Here is a 15,684-nt window from a genome sequence, read left to right as displayed (position 1 = left end):
GCTTGTTTTTCCTTTTGAGTAAAAACTCAATAAATACACACAATAAACAATTTTAGTTTTCACCGAACAGCATGTTCCTGCAAGTAATTACAGCTGTCGCCAGAAATTTAAGCCAGTAAAAACAGTCAGTAAAAACAAACTATTGTAGTAACAACAGTGTATGTTTTTAACCCAGTATGAGGTTAGATTGGAGGTCAGACATGAAACCCTAATGGAGTAAATAAATAAAAAAACAGTAGCCTTTCTTCTTCTTTTCAGGAGGGATTTAACTCTTGAAGAATAGCCCCCTTCATCTCGAACAAAGAGCAATACATATTATTTCAACTTTAGAGTTTAAACCATGCCATGCTTCTAGATCTAGTGTGAGGCAATTTGTTACCAATTTACTTTGTTTCTGCTTCATAGTCTTGATCCCTCCCTTTCATGGTCAATTAAAAAAAACGAGTCAAGCGACAGCTGTCCACGGTTATTATCAAGCTAGCTAGAGTTCTGTGAGCAGTTCAGAAAAGAAAGGACAGTTTAGAATCCCTGCTTTCTTCTCCTGCGTCTGCTCTTTGGGAAAAGGAGCATATATAAAGTTTCTTTCATCTATTTGTGCACTCATCATAGTCTCCTCAATCTCTGCTGAACTCCACTATTCAGTTGATTTATGTGCAAATTAAATGGTATAGTATCTGATTGTTTGACTTGGGGTTGTATGAAGTCTGCAAGCCCCCGGTCTGGAAAAGCAGGCAGGATTGGCACAGCATTTAACCAATGTGCTGCTGTGGCTGAGCCAGCAGGAATACATTATAGCCACATCAAAGAAAGGCCCACATAAAGGAATCAATATGAGTTTTAAGTGTACACTTTATATACAATATTTACCTTGCCTTATGACAGCACTTTCTGGTTAGGGACTGAAGCCTCTTGCCAAAGCAACCAGACTCGATAATCCCCTTGTAAATGGCTCTCTGATGGCAAGGTAAAGGCACAAACTGATATTGTTCTTTTTTTTATTAGATGGGCCCCTCTTTTAGTTCAGCTTGTCATGTTCCCCAGACTGGGTTCAGTTTGACTGCATCCCATAAGTATCTCAGTCTTACATTTCTTTCTTGGCTGATTTGGTCAATTTTCAGATTTTACATTTTGAATGATTTAAAATGTAAACCTGTCTGGATTTTTTCCAAATGGATGCCAATCAAATTTAAAACAAGAAGCTAACAAATTAATCAATTATGACTTTTACATGTTTGAGTTTTACAAGTTGTGGTTTTTGCACCAAATGTAGCCATATTTTCACACTTTTAATTACAAGCTTTTTTGAATGCTTTAACCTTGAACAAATAATAAAAATAATACTACTCATACTGTATTTCATCTTCTCTCATCTTGTCTGTGTTTTCCTGTCTAGATGTTTGAATGCGTGTACCTACTGTAAGACTAAACATGCCAGAGGAGACCTGGCCAGCTATTCCATCGAGGAGCTAGTGGAGAGAGCCAGACAGTCTTTCCAGGGTGAGTGCATTATCTCTCCCACACATGCAACTGCACAGACACACACTATCACAACAGGAATTTGAATGAAGTTGTTTATTTGCTGGATACTTGCAAAACATTCCCTGAAAAAAGAGGTACTTAAATGACTATAAGGATCATTGAATGTCCGACAAATGTCCTGAATCTTGATTTATCTGCTGTTGAACTGGAAGTGCTACTATTGGACAATTGAAGGTGCTGATAAAGGATAACAGGGATCTTGGGGAGATGATGCCAGATGAACAGCTGTTGTGCCCTGGCATCTGTTCCTTAACAGTAGACTCCCAGAATCCCTAATCGCACAGCAGGCCATGTCTCTGTTAGAGCCTCAGGCGGGTCACTCAAGGTCAAGTCTACACTGAGAACACTCGTCACACTTATCCATCCATAACTTTTTGTATTGGTGTAGTCCGTACAAATCTGTATACTACATCTTTATACATGTACACACATGGAAACTAATAAACACAATATCTTATACAAATTAAATTCAGGTCCACCCCTTCACACCGTCTCCCCTCTTCTCCCCTCTGGATTACAAAGCCCCAGCCCATGTCATGTTGAATGCTGTGTTTGGTGTATTCAGGACCCCAAAACCACTGCAGCAAACACAGCTCAACTGTCTCATCCTTTTAATATATTATTGTTCATGCACATTATTCAACCTAAACATTTGACCATGGATGTTTTAGAGTACCTATCAATCCTGATCAAATGTTCTCTTGTTTTTTCAGTGTTAGTAAACTAAGACCTTATCCCTGACAGCTGTCAAAGATCGTAGGGACCTCTTACTTAAAACTAATAATAGTCAGATAATAAATACTATATGTTTGAATGGTGGATGCTTCATTAGCATTGCTTTGATAACAGCCTGTTTTTCTGTTCTGATTTTCTGAACATTTAAAGGTATTGCTTTGAGGCAACAGGCATTTAGGATTCAGTTGAACTGCTTTTCATACTGGCCCAATATGTAAAACGTGTGGTCACCTTGTTGGTTACTGTGTTTGTTGCAGTCTTTATGCCAAAACCAGGGGTTGTGTTAATACAGGTATCAAAATGAAAACTAAATATCAACACTGGAGTCTAGTGTTAGGGCATAACAAAGTTTACATGCTGCACATCCGTTTAAACCTCTTTTGTTGCAGGATCACAGCAGATTTTGAAAAAATCGCACTATACTCCCATTATTTTACTGTCATGCACACAAGAATAACACTTAAACAGTGTTGGCTATCCAATAAACGATTAGATGTCCGGCTCCTTCCAACTGTGCTCTTCGGATAACTTGTAGATTTCGAAACATGACAATTGAAGCAGTTGTATTGTAGTTCTGAAAACAGACTCAGTGTATTTCTAAGTAATGAAAAACAAGAAGATACCCTTGACAAGGACATGGCTTTCTAAATCTCATCCAGAACTCTTTAAAACAGCTGCATCCATGCCGCTGCATTGCCCCGGGCTGGGCAGTCAAGGGCAAACTCACCAGCTGCTTGAACCTTGGTGTGTGTGTGTGTTTGAGCACATGTTAGATGTGGGCCACAGTGCACCTGCCCTTTACACTTGTTCGGGAGAAGTTGCAGGGCATACATTATTTTGGGAAGACTGTGTTGTGTGAATGACTTTATTACTGTCCTGTAAGGCAAACATTAGGGTGCTGCCTTTTAATAATAAAACATAAGAATAAAATAAATGTCTCAAAAAAGCTTTGTTGTGCATTGTCAGTTACAGCCCTTATGACACCCATAGCTAAATCAATTCATTTGAATACAATGAATAATTTAAACTGCTAGTTACACATCTAACTTGTGGTCAACAAATTGCGATCATGCAAACTTGTCACAAAGCAGGAACTTCAGTGTGGATATCAGATTAAGGGTGTGTGTTTGCATGGGGGTGTTTGTGTGTTTGTGTGTGTGTGTGTGTGTGTGTGTGTGTGTGTGTGTGTGTTTGTGTGTGTGTGTGTGTGTGTGTGTGTGTGTAATCTGTTAAAATGCAGGAAACAAATGTCAGAGACGGTTAGTTGTTGTTTTCAAAACAGAGAAAGAGGAAGCTGGAGGTTACCGCCTGTCATGATTATCAGACTGTTGGAAAAAGACAGAGAAGGGTAATGGCAGGAGAGCGAGATGACGTTAAACTATCTATCCGCTGCTCTTTGGTAAACACAGTCAAAATCAAGTGTTTAAGTTATTAAACCTTTTAAATATTGTGTTATTGCAAGTCTGTATTAACCTGTTATAAGTTCAGGAGTCATGTACTTATCCATGCTTATATTCTTGTTGCTTATTTATTCTAACTCTGCCATCTATCATAATCACAGTCACACATACAAAGACGCACACCCATACGTACTATACGTTGAGTGTGATAAGAAAGTTCAGCTCAGGAATCATTTGGTGTCCCTACTGTTTGGCCATCTAATGTATATTTTTTTTGTCACATATAATATATTTCTCTTCTGTTAAACAAATAGAATCAGCTACTTTATTTATGAACCTAAAGCACGCTGTTTACTCCATCAAATATTTGTGTTAGGTTTGGAATCACATTATGGCTCTGCAGCGATGCCCCTTCTCTCTCACTCTATTAGCCACCTTTTCTTATCTCAAACAAATTGAGCCTCACAAATAGGACCTGCAATTTGATTTGCTATTTGATGTCTTTTGAATAAAAAAAGGCTGCAAGTATGAATGCTATAATTGATTGGCCAGTCAGGCAGCGTTGGGGGTATTTGATTGGTTTATCCCTGGGAACTTTGAAAGGATTTATAGGAATTATTCAAATGCAATTTGAGGTAAATAGCTCTCTTTCCATCTGGAAAAAAGTGAGTGAGTGAGTGCACAGCTTTTAAAATAATCTGAATTATTCAAATGTACAAATGTGTAATTTTTAACATCAGAGAGGTTGGTTAATGTATGCAGGTAATGGAGGCTTGGGATGTCATAGGAAATGACAAGGTTGTGGGTGTTTGTGTGAGTGTATAGGTGGGTGTGTGGGGGTTCGTATACAGAGTGTTGTGCGTGACAGAGTCTTGCTGGGAAACTGATTGAGTGTGAGTTGGTCTGTGTGTTGGCACAGAACTGTGTATCTTAAGGTGTGTGAGTGAAACAGAAGTAGAGTAATGTTTAGCCATGTTCCTCAGATTTGTATTTCATTTCAATATGATTTAACTCACCTTGTAAGTTTTTCTGACACAAATCTGTCCTCTTGTCCGGGCATTAACTGAACCTGACTTGTTCTTGAACAAATATTAAGTTTCAATATAAATATGAATCCAACTGTACATACTTCAAGAAATGGTTCTGATTATAGATCGGCCGTAACACTGTAGTACCTGGAATAACTTTAATAATATATATTTGTTCCATAACAATAATTGTTTACATTTCTTTATTTTACTTTCACATTAAAGCAGCAGTCAAAGCCTCTTAAAAAAGGTTTAACATCTGAAACTTCCAGAGGCCCTGCTCTGTAAACATGATGGCGGCCTGGAGAACGTGACAGGAGAGGAGTGCCAGAGTATTTCTGTTGTGGTCCTCAGACCCCCATTGTGGCTGTCACCTTGTCATTTTGAACTGTCAGAGGATGTTTTGGAAATGGCCCCATCTAAAACAGGACATGATGCTTCATAGATACAGACACACTGCTACCACTCCCACATGACACACTGCATTAGTGTGCACCATGTGTGCTGGCTATCATCACTCAGCTTGAATAGGCGCGTTCACACCGCAGTACTTTTCCCACTTTAGTTCCAAAATAGTTCCGAAATGTCGCGTTCACACCAAAAAGAGCTGGAACTAAAATTAGTAAATGAGAATTTTTTTCCCCGTCCCTGCTAGAGAGCAGGTACTTTCGTGGGAGAAAAAGGTTCCTATGTCTGATTGGCTGGGTGGAATGCAAACCACGCCCCGTAAAACTCCCGTGAAGCCGCCATTTTATTATTATCCTTTATTAGCATTAGCCCAGCGCAGAAACGCAGAGAGACTAACTTATGGCAACACAAAAGAAAACATGGGAGTGGTGGAGATGAGGAGGTGTCGGCGTTCTGGCGATTTACTCGGAAGGCTTCAGTAGAAGCGGCTGGGAGTCCCAGCAGCTTCTACTGAAGCCAGTCCCCAACTCCGGGGACTTCCGGCCGGGGACTTCAGGTGGCAGTATACACGGTGAAGTTGTTTGCGGCCTGCCAGTAAACCCAAAGAAGAAGAAGAAGAAGTGACGTCAGCGACTTCATTTGCCTAATCCTCCCCCAGGAACTTATTCTGGTGTGAACGCGATCTCATGAACCTTTGTAGGAAAAGTACTGCGGTGTGAAAGCGCCTAATGTTGGGCTCCAGCAAGTGTTGGCATAATGACAACAAACAACTGAAACCTTGTATCACCAGTATTGTTTTTTTTTATTATAGACGCAACTGCTGGCTCTATTAAAAAAATTGTTCGCATACAACTGACAATATAATTACATTTGTATTCACATCTTGATCAGGCTGCCTATATGAATGATAACATCATACATTGAATGCACATAATAACATTAATAATAATACTACAAATATAATTAGCTTTTTTTTTCATTTCCACATGACTGATGTCATCTGTGTCAAACACAGATATTAGCAGACATGACACTGCTTAGTTTTCTGGCTCCAGCTCGATGACACATGACAGATAACCATGGACAGACAGATATGGGGGCTAGCTTGTTGGCTATCTGTGACAGGTGTCAGCTCCTGTTTACCTCTGCCTCTGCAGCCATGTGACACATGGACAGATGGGGCTTTCAACGTTTGCCAAAAATGATCATCTATGGGTCAATGGTTCCTTTAGGTTTGGTGTTCACATTTAAGTTTAGTAGCAACATCGGAATTACACCTTGGAATAAATTGCCGGAAAGGTAAATGAACCCTGTCGGGACAGCGTCTTTCCCAGCAGCAAGAGCCAGAGTAAAGAGACGCAGAGGAGCAGAGATTGAAATATTGATGGCAGCACATTGATCATAGTTAAGTCACTACCATCAAAGTGCCATCTATTGGAAAGACCATGTGGAAAACTGCTGAGCATGCAAGCACTAACACGGACTTCCTGTGTGTGTGTGTATGTGTGTGTGTGTGTGTGTAGTCAAATTCATTATCCTCTGGGAAAGCTCTCATAGAGAAGCTACAAATTGATTTTCTGATTCTCCTCCAAGCAGATAAATTGCTTATATTTTTCACTCTAACAGAAGTTTCTCCATGTGCGCTCATGTCCTGAGAAATGGTTCAGACTTCAGCAACAGTTTTTCATAATCTCGCTGTTTTATAGCCAATAAACTCAAAGCAGACTTCACATCACACACACACGCACACACACACACACACACACACACACACACACACACACACACACACACACACACACACACACACACACACACACACACACACACACACACACACACACACACACACACAATTGTTATTTTATGAGTTTCACCTTTGCTTTTCTTGCTCTGAAACGTAAATAGTACATATGGAAATATTGCCCTTAAAATGGTGTATTTAGCTCACAACATGGTCCACAGATGTATCCTCTATGCTTGCTTGTTGCATCCATGTAATATGTATCACGGTAGCAAAACTGCCAGTGTTTGTTATAGTGGTGATATACCATACCACAGCGGGTTAGTGTAGGTGCTGCAATTCAAGTTTCTGGGGAGTGATGGAAAACCTGTATACAGGCTTCATTTTTCATTCAAGGTAGCAACGATTGAGACACAGGAGAAAATCCTTCAATGTGTGCTCTTTTCCACCTGCCTCTGTGCTTCTTAGTGATTTTGTCTGATATCTCTTTCTCTGGCCTTGTCACTTGGCCGTTTGCTACCCGCTATGTCTGGCTATAAACACACTCACACTCACACATGCACACACACAACACACAACACACACAATTTCCTCAGGCACTCTGCTCGGGCTAGGTTTGGACAACCCAGCTGCAGTCTCACCTCTAACACTACTCATTATGCATGGCCATGATGCTGTTTGTGTATGCATCTTTGTGTCATCTTTAAGTCAACTCACTGGTGGGACAAAATACACTAAATAAAAGAGAGTTGTTTTTATTATTTTTGTCTTCATACTTGTACCATAATACTTATATTTTCTTGGTCTCTTTCTCTTAAAGTTCAACTAAACTGCTGTGGTCGTCGTCTTTCATTTTATTCTCTGCCTCTGTCTTCTTGTTTGACCTCTTTTCAGTCTCTCCATAGGCTAGACAAAAAGGCAGCAGAGGGTGGTGTGTGTGCATGCGTGTGTGTGTTTGTGCGCGTGTACCGTCTTGTCCTGTGATTTAGTGCCAAGCTGGCAGCAGAGACTAGTGAATAGGGGGCCCCTTTCACACAAAGGGGTAGCATGGAACACACACACACACACACACACACACACACACACACACACACACACACACACACACACACACACACACACACACACACACACACACACACACACACACACACACACACGCCAGACTGCAGGCCACCAACTACACACCTGGCATGCTGCTATTATGTCACCAGAGTGTGTGTGTGTGTGTGAGATTGTGTAAGTCCAGCAGACACCATCTGCTCTGTCCTCTGTGAACTTGTGTCCACACCTCTCTTCCCTCCCTACTCTACCTCGTTATATATCAAAATATACTAAAGCCTTTGATAAACACCATACTTTGTAGTACTACTGTATTTCTGCCGTATTTCCGCTGTGTTGCTCTTTTAACCATTAGTGCTTCTAAGTGTTCTACATAGTTTACTGCTCCAGTATATCTTTCGCTGTATGCATAGTTTTAGTAGTGTTTAATCCTCTTAGAACTAACATTTGTAGTCTGTTGTATAGTGCTGTTGTTGCACCCATGTACTGCCCTGTGCACTTTATTACTGCACACTCTTTACTACAGTATAAGGGGGGCAAATCCAACATGGGAAAGTAATATCATCTGATATAAAGAAGAAATTATAAGAGCTGAAGAACTTCTAAAAGTGGACCTGAGCAACACATCAGGATGCTTTTAGTGACTGAAAGAAAGACAGTTAAGTCTTAATATAAGTTCAAGTTAAACATCCTTATTCCCTTTCTTACATTCCTATTTTTACAAATGGTTTTGTTCTTCTGGCTTCTCTTTTTCACATGTTTTTTATTGTCTTTTCTCTAACATAAAGGTCATTTGTACAGTATTACCCTATATTCCTGCCGCACAACCATGTGTGGGGGAGGGGAGAGCAGTTCCACCTTCAGTCAACAGGTGGCAGTAGGACACTTAGATTCACAGCAGCACCATGTGCTCAGCTCAAGGGCCTTGTTATTGTCTGTAAGGCTAACACACTCGCAGTCTCTCTCACACACACGAGAGGCGGCTTGTGCCTGTTAAAATGTTTAACTGCTGTAAGTCCTCTGACTCACATTTGGCTTTTTAGTTCTTCCTCCCAAAACACCACTGTGTATGTGTTCCCTTTCCCAAGCTGTTGAGCACACTACTGCTCTGTTGTTTACATACCAACTTCCTCCTTGTTAGTCCGTGTGAAACAAAAGATACAAAATAAATTACACCCTCTTGTTTGTTACCGTAGCCTAGTAAATATTTATATTGATTGCCTGCTCAAAGGTCTCTCCTTCAATACTCCAAAAAAAAAAGGTTATATGTATCACGTTTTGTACCCTTTACAAGCTACCCATGTTTGTTTTTTATTTTTCTCTACTTTTTCTTACCTATCTTATCTTACAGCACTGTATCTTGAGTGCTTTTCACAACATAAAGTTTGGAACCAATTTATCTTAAAGCAAGAATAAAGGAAAGTGACATATCACTGAGTACTATACTCAATTTCCTTGTTTCTTCGTTGTCTCTTGATCTGAAATATCTTTTTCAGTATTCTTATTTGTTCTTTAACATATATTGTTTTTATATCCTCCTGGAAAACAGTGAAGCCTTTGGGATCTGCCCTGACTGGTTCATAGCCTGGAACTCTATTGAAGATAACTACATTAGTACAAGGCTGTTTCCATAAGTCCTCATGAGTCATGATAGGCACACACCAGTGTGCATTGGAGGGCAAAAACAGTGACTAGTGGCTCATGTCTTTAAGTTTGCGTCTGCTTTGAAGTCTAGACTTGAAGCTTGGACGATGATAGATTGATTGGGTCGTTTAATCTACCCAGTCCCTTGTTTGAACCCTTTCAGCTTTTTGGCAGGTTCACACACCACATACAGAACAGCAAGAACTAGATATAAAAGTAAATTACTAAGTGGCTCATAATGGCACAGTACTCTGACCGTGTTAATTATGGCAATTAACATATCCACATTTTGAATCTAGTTTGATGTGTTCAAATTCTAAACACTGTCCCTTAAACTCTAATTTTTATTAAAGCAGCATTTACTGTTTTTTTGGCCACTTGGGGGCAGCAGAGCAAGCTGTAAACGCAATATTAACAAAGTATCACCTTATAACATTGTTAGGCTAAATCTATAAGTAAACAATTGCCAGTTTACACACCAAAACGTTTTCTTTGTTGCAATATTTAAGCCCACTGTCCTTTTTTATCTAGTTTTTGACTAACTGACCAAAACTTTGTTCGCCTGCTGTTTGGCAATAGGTACCTTCAGTTAAAAAACAGCTGCCTGCAGTATCTAAAAATAACCCTGATTAGAGCAGTGAAGGAAAACATCAAGGTTGCGTGCCAGAAAAACTAAACAATAAGGGGAAAGGCAGTCATGCCAGTTTCCTTAGATGGGTTGTTGCTTGGGTATCCCTTGTCAAATGTTGTGTAAACTGAAATATATAAGTTGATTCTTTAGTTCACAAACCTATAAAACAATGGACAGAGAATTCCAAATGTTGTTCAGAGCCCTTTTGTTGGCATTATCAGTAACAGCCTGTATTTTGAGTCATTGTGTACTACAGACATTTAGATTATTTAGAATCACTATTCATTTGGTTAAAGAAAAATACATTTAAATGTAATTATAATAGTTTGAATTGCAAGCAAAAGGGGAATTCATTCTCTCTATTCTCAGTTTCCTAAGGTACTGGCCTCCATTTGTCTTCACATACACATCCCATGTTCACCCACTTAACACACACTCCATAATTAGTTGGTTATTCTATCTGTAATTAACTTGAACCTCACATCAATGTTGTGATCAACACTACTCATTACCTGTAAAAGAGAGATGAAACAAAAGAGGAAGACCGATGAAAGCCTACGGAGTGAGACTGAAAGAGAATATGAAATTAACAACTGTTGTATATATAATAGTTATCTTTTTAAAGTTGTTTTCTAACCTTTTTTCACAAGGATAGCCTCTTGAGAAAGTATGGAGAGAGAGAAATGGAAAGTCTAGAAGATATTGAGATTATTTACACTGCCTCACTTTCTGCTGTTTGTTTGCATTCCTGTCTGAATCCATGCATCCCCATGATATTTCTGGCCTTCTGTCAATACTGTTCCAAGTGTTTCCTCTGACTCATTCCTAGATCTTTGAACTCCTACAAAGAGAGCTACATGGTCACATTGCACCTATTACATATCTATATGTTCAGCCAAACCTTAATTAACCAAGGAGATTAGATGTTTGATTCGGGCAGATTTCTGAAAAAAACTTTTGAACACAGATGGTTGAGAACTCTGTTTAATCAAATCTGAATAGTCCAGACTTTTACGACATTATAACAGTTATAAAAAAATAACTTTGAATGGTTTGCTTTTCAAACTGAATTTGGAGTTTTTGTTAATACTTGCCATCTCCCAGATAATAACGTTGGCAACTATTTCAATCAATAACAGTGGGCTTCCCTGGTAATTGTGCAAGCACAGAGAGGGTGTTCCCCATTGCTAGGGACTCCATTAGTAAGAGTAGAGGCACAGTTGGGCACATAAACCCCTGCTTTTACAAAATACATGTTATACATACTTTTATTTCACAGTTCTCATACAGACAGAAGACCATTACATGATTATGAATTACTGCTGTTGCCTATTCCTAAATAAAGGAACTGTTTACTCCCACACACCTATTACAGCTTTTTTTATTCAGCACACTGACATTCATCTCAACCAGTTAGTTGTTCTGTTTTATAATTCAGTGAACAGTTCCACACATTATGAATTGGAGTAAGAGCCTCAATATAGTTCCTATGTTATGTTTATTGAATCATTAGTTAATTCTAAATCTCATCTGGATAACAACAATCAAAATCACAAGATCACTATATATTACCACCCCTGCAAATTCATTTTTAGTTAGGTACCTATCCTTTTAGATAGTCCTAATCATTTTGTGTCTTGTCTAGGAAAAATCACCCAAGTCCTCTGAGTACAATTTACAGTACTGACAGTGTTTGTGTGTGTGTATGTACATTTGTGTTTGTCCCCCTGTGGTATATATTTTGATACCATCAGGGGGCCTCTTCACACCCCCTGCAGGAACCAGTTCTCACATAGTGGACCACCCGCAGCCACAGCCACGAGCCCCTGGAGTTGGGTGACATGAAAGGGCTACAGGGGGGGGCAGCTGATGCACACGCTCACACAGACACTTACATAAATACATACACACTCTCTTTAACACACACACACACACAATTGCTCCAAGAAATGTTTTGGAAATGCTAGAAACTACTGAATATGTCCTCTAGTAAATATTCCCTCCAACTGTTTTTAGTCCAACTCGCTTTGTGCTGCAGGTTGTACTTGGCATTGGCCCTTGACAAATAAGCGTTGTTTTGTCCCACTGCCGTCTAAAAATAATAATTCTCCATCACATACACAGCTAGATATGCGGTGTATGTGATGGAGATGGGACCAACAGTAGAAGGATGAGATGTGTTTGAGCTTGGAAATGACCTGTTTTGAAAGGAAGGGTGACTACACCGAACAATTATATTTGCTTTTCCTTGTTTGACAGATGGAAGGTGACTGAAAACAATGACACTTCACCTTCTTAAAAAATAATCTAGGAATTGAATGTGCTTTATGTAACACATTTGAATCATATTTATTTTTGCAACATGATGGCAAACGAACACAATGACCCGCTTTATGGGCGGATTGGACTTATATTATACATCAGTTTAGCTGGATGCCTTACATTCATTTAATGAGCTTCAAGTTGTATCATTATTTTCAAACTGCAGTAGTTTCAAAGTTTTGCTTTTAGGGTTGTTTTTTTTTTTAAAGTATTGTCATTTAAATCGTATATTACGATCTCATCTGCATTCAAAATACTATAAAAATAAGTCCTACTCATTGTGTATATGCTGTCTGCAGTGTTATAAGATGGCAGCTTCATGCACATTATGCAAATCTCTTCAGTGGGTGGGTAGCTGGCATTGCCAACCAAACCAAGCAGATGTAGGTGAATACATGGTCTTCTCTACAGCCTGGATTGACTTTGTTTTTGATGGGGAAGAGAAACAGATTGTACCAGGCCTTACCTAAGGATAAAGAGCTCTTTAAGACTGTTCGGAACTAACTTTCAAATTGTACTAAATCATTTTCTGTGTAAACTTTATTACTGTTTATTTTTCTAGTTTGCGTCTCCTTAGCACATCAGTAACTCTAATGTCTTTTCTCAATTCCTCTTTCCACTTTATATATGTGTAAACACTATGTACTTTGTTTGCTGCAGTCAGCAGTGTCCAAAGGTAAGAGTGAAATAGAATAATTGAATTTTTTTTTTCATGATCATCTATTTAAAAGAGATTAACAATCTTTAAAGATTAAGCAAGTAAAGACCAGTTATTATCAGTACATTATACTCAGAACTTGGATCACTTATTCTTGCTAAGCCCCAGGATAGACAAATAGAAAAAGGTCTGACTCAAGTCTAAGAAGCTGTTGATTTCCACAACACATGAACACACCACATAACTACTTTCAGCTGAGCAGCTTTGAACAGGCTGTAACATTTGTATTTTCTCAAACACAAGGGATAAAACATGCACAAACATGGCTATGTTGTTTATGAAATAAGCATGAGGGGAGAATAGGAAACAACATTAATTGTTCTCACCTTTAATATGAGGTGAAATTGCAAGTTGACAGCATTAGTCCATGGTTACACAATATGTAGGGGAGAAACTGATTTAGTATGGACAAAAGAAAAGTTCAGTGCAGAGAAACTCAATGACATATTACATGAGATTGGCTTCTTTTTTTACTGTAAATAACTTTTCTGTCCTATTTTATTACCACATAAACCTCAAATATCAATCCTTATTTGTGAGTTCAGGATTATATGTCTGCATATTTTAGATCATTGTTTTACTGTTTCATGGAGTAAAGACTATGGCACATTATTTTTTGTGGGCGGTATATCATTAGGAATTTAAAGCAGGTTCCTCTTTGGCACGGCACTGACATTACAGACAGGATAGATGTAGAAAGTTCACATATGGAGCTGAGCGTGAAATACTCAACTGCAAAACACAGAGTCCAGTTAAAGAGGGAACAGTACTGAGAAGGGAAGGAAGAACAATAATAAACCCAAATGTAAAATAAGTCAATATTTTGGCTTGTCCATTGCATCTCTTAAAAAGAGAATACATAGTTATTTCAGAGGAAAGCGTCGGTTACAAGTCGGTACATGTTTGGTACATGTCAGGACATGTCTTCAGCAGGCATCTCTCCGTCTGCCTATGTCTGTGTATGCTTCCTGCTGAATATGGCACTTTGCTTTAGTCTTTTAGGATATTTCCTGTTTGATCAAATATTGCCACAGTAATAACAATTGATATGCCTCCATTTTTTATGGGAAAATGTCTTCATTAAAATGAGGCAGTTTTATAGTTAAACATTCTCAAATGTCACAAATTTGACACTAGTTTTCAGTTGAACTTTTATTAACAGAGCTTATGGAAAAAGGTAAAGCTCTGTTTAATTGTGTTTGTATATGTTGCTGTGTGTGTGTGTGGGATTGTGCTGACACTTTTCTCTCTAGCCTCAGTGAATGTCACTCCCGGTCTTCAGCTGAAGAAGCCGTTGAGTGTTTCTGCTTGACTGGATGGCCTGTCGCCACATCTGTCACTTTGCAGCAGACCCTATGCCTGAGTCCCTTCAACCCCCATTGCTGTGTGTGTGTGTAGATGTGTATGTGTGTGTGTTAGGGGCAGGACTCCGCTATGTGTAGAAGCCCAGTGCCTAGTAGCTACACTTGTGTGTGTGCATCCCTTTGCTCTTTAGCTTTTGTTTCTGCAGGAGTAGCCTTAACTGTCATGAGAGATCCGTCTGGGAATAATGTGTGGAGAAGCGGCGCGCACAGGCTCAAAACTTAAATGATATATGGTAGTGGCAAGGATCAGTAGAAACAAAACACCGGCACACACAGATATAGGGTGTTCTTGGTTATTAAGGCCACAAAACAAAGTGCCATAATAAACTAGACAAGCCTTTATCTGTGAGTGCCGATGTGATGTTTCTATAGATCCATCCTAAACACATCCTATTGTGCACACCTGCACTCATGCAGCCTTAAGAGCTTCTTCGTTGCATGAGAGAGAGGAGGAGAGGATTGTGGTCCATCACTCACTAAAGATGTTTGATAATCAGCACACATCTGTGACCTTTTGGCCAATCTGGAGCCCTTCTCGTGGCCATGAAGAATGCATGTGAGAGGATGATGGTGTGTTCAGGTACCTGAGAGTGACAAACATTCCATTTATTGTGAATTATGTGTGTCTTTGCAGCTGTCATAAATCAATAAGAGCCGCTTCTAAAAGCTCTCAGCTCTTTCTATATTACATCTCACTCCTTTTCCCTGTCCTGTTCCTCTTCTTCCTCCCTCTACCTCTCTCTTTAGGAGAAACGTTGCTGTATATCTTTATCTCTGATCTCTGTGCAGAATTTCCATGTAGCATCATTTCTGACTGAACCGGTTCCACACATTATTTTGTTTGCATATTCATGAGTTTCGGGGATATACTGTAAACTCATCAATAATTGACCTGCACTACAAGTATTTTACATTTAAAATGAGACAGTTTTGACTGGCAAGTGTATTCAATTATACAAGCTCTGGGATAACTCCCTCCAGCAGTGTGCGGGGCTTAACCCGAGTATTATGTTACTGACAACAATCAGATATTTTCTAGTGCAGAGTCTCCAGTGTCATAGGGTTTGTATGTGAAAGAGCTGTTGCTAT

The 15,684-nt window shown here is 39.3% G+C and overlaps 1 protein-coding gene across 1 annotated transcript in view; it reads left to right on the top strand.

The window, feature by feature from the left end:
- The window catches only part of cdkal1 (CDK5 regulatory subunit associated protein 1-like 1), a 303,497-nt gene that overhangs the window by 134,550 nt on the left and 153,263 nt on the right, over positions 1 to 15,684 (top strand). The window contains exon 8 of the mRNA XM_034208587.1: positions 1,394 to 1,497. Coding sequence (XP_034064478.1) covers positions 1,394 to 1,497 — 104 coding nt within the window. The remainder of the gene's footprint in view (positions 1 to 1,393; positions 1,498 to 15,684) is intronic.

The sequence above is a fragment of the Gymnodraco acuticeps genome, unplaced genomic scaffold (genome assembly GCF_902827175.1).
Source record: "Gymnodraco acuticeps unplaced genomic scaffold, fGymAcu1.1, whole genome shotgun sequence".
Taxonomy (NCBI): Eukaryota; Metazoa; Chordata; class Actinopteri; order Perciformes; family Bathydraconidae; genus Gymnodraco; species Gymnodraco acuticeps.
The sequence above is the reverse complement of the archived record's forward strand: the minus strand, read 5'-3'. Positions and strand labels throughout refer to the sequence as shown.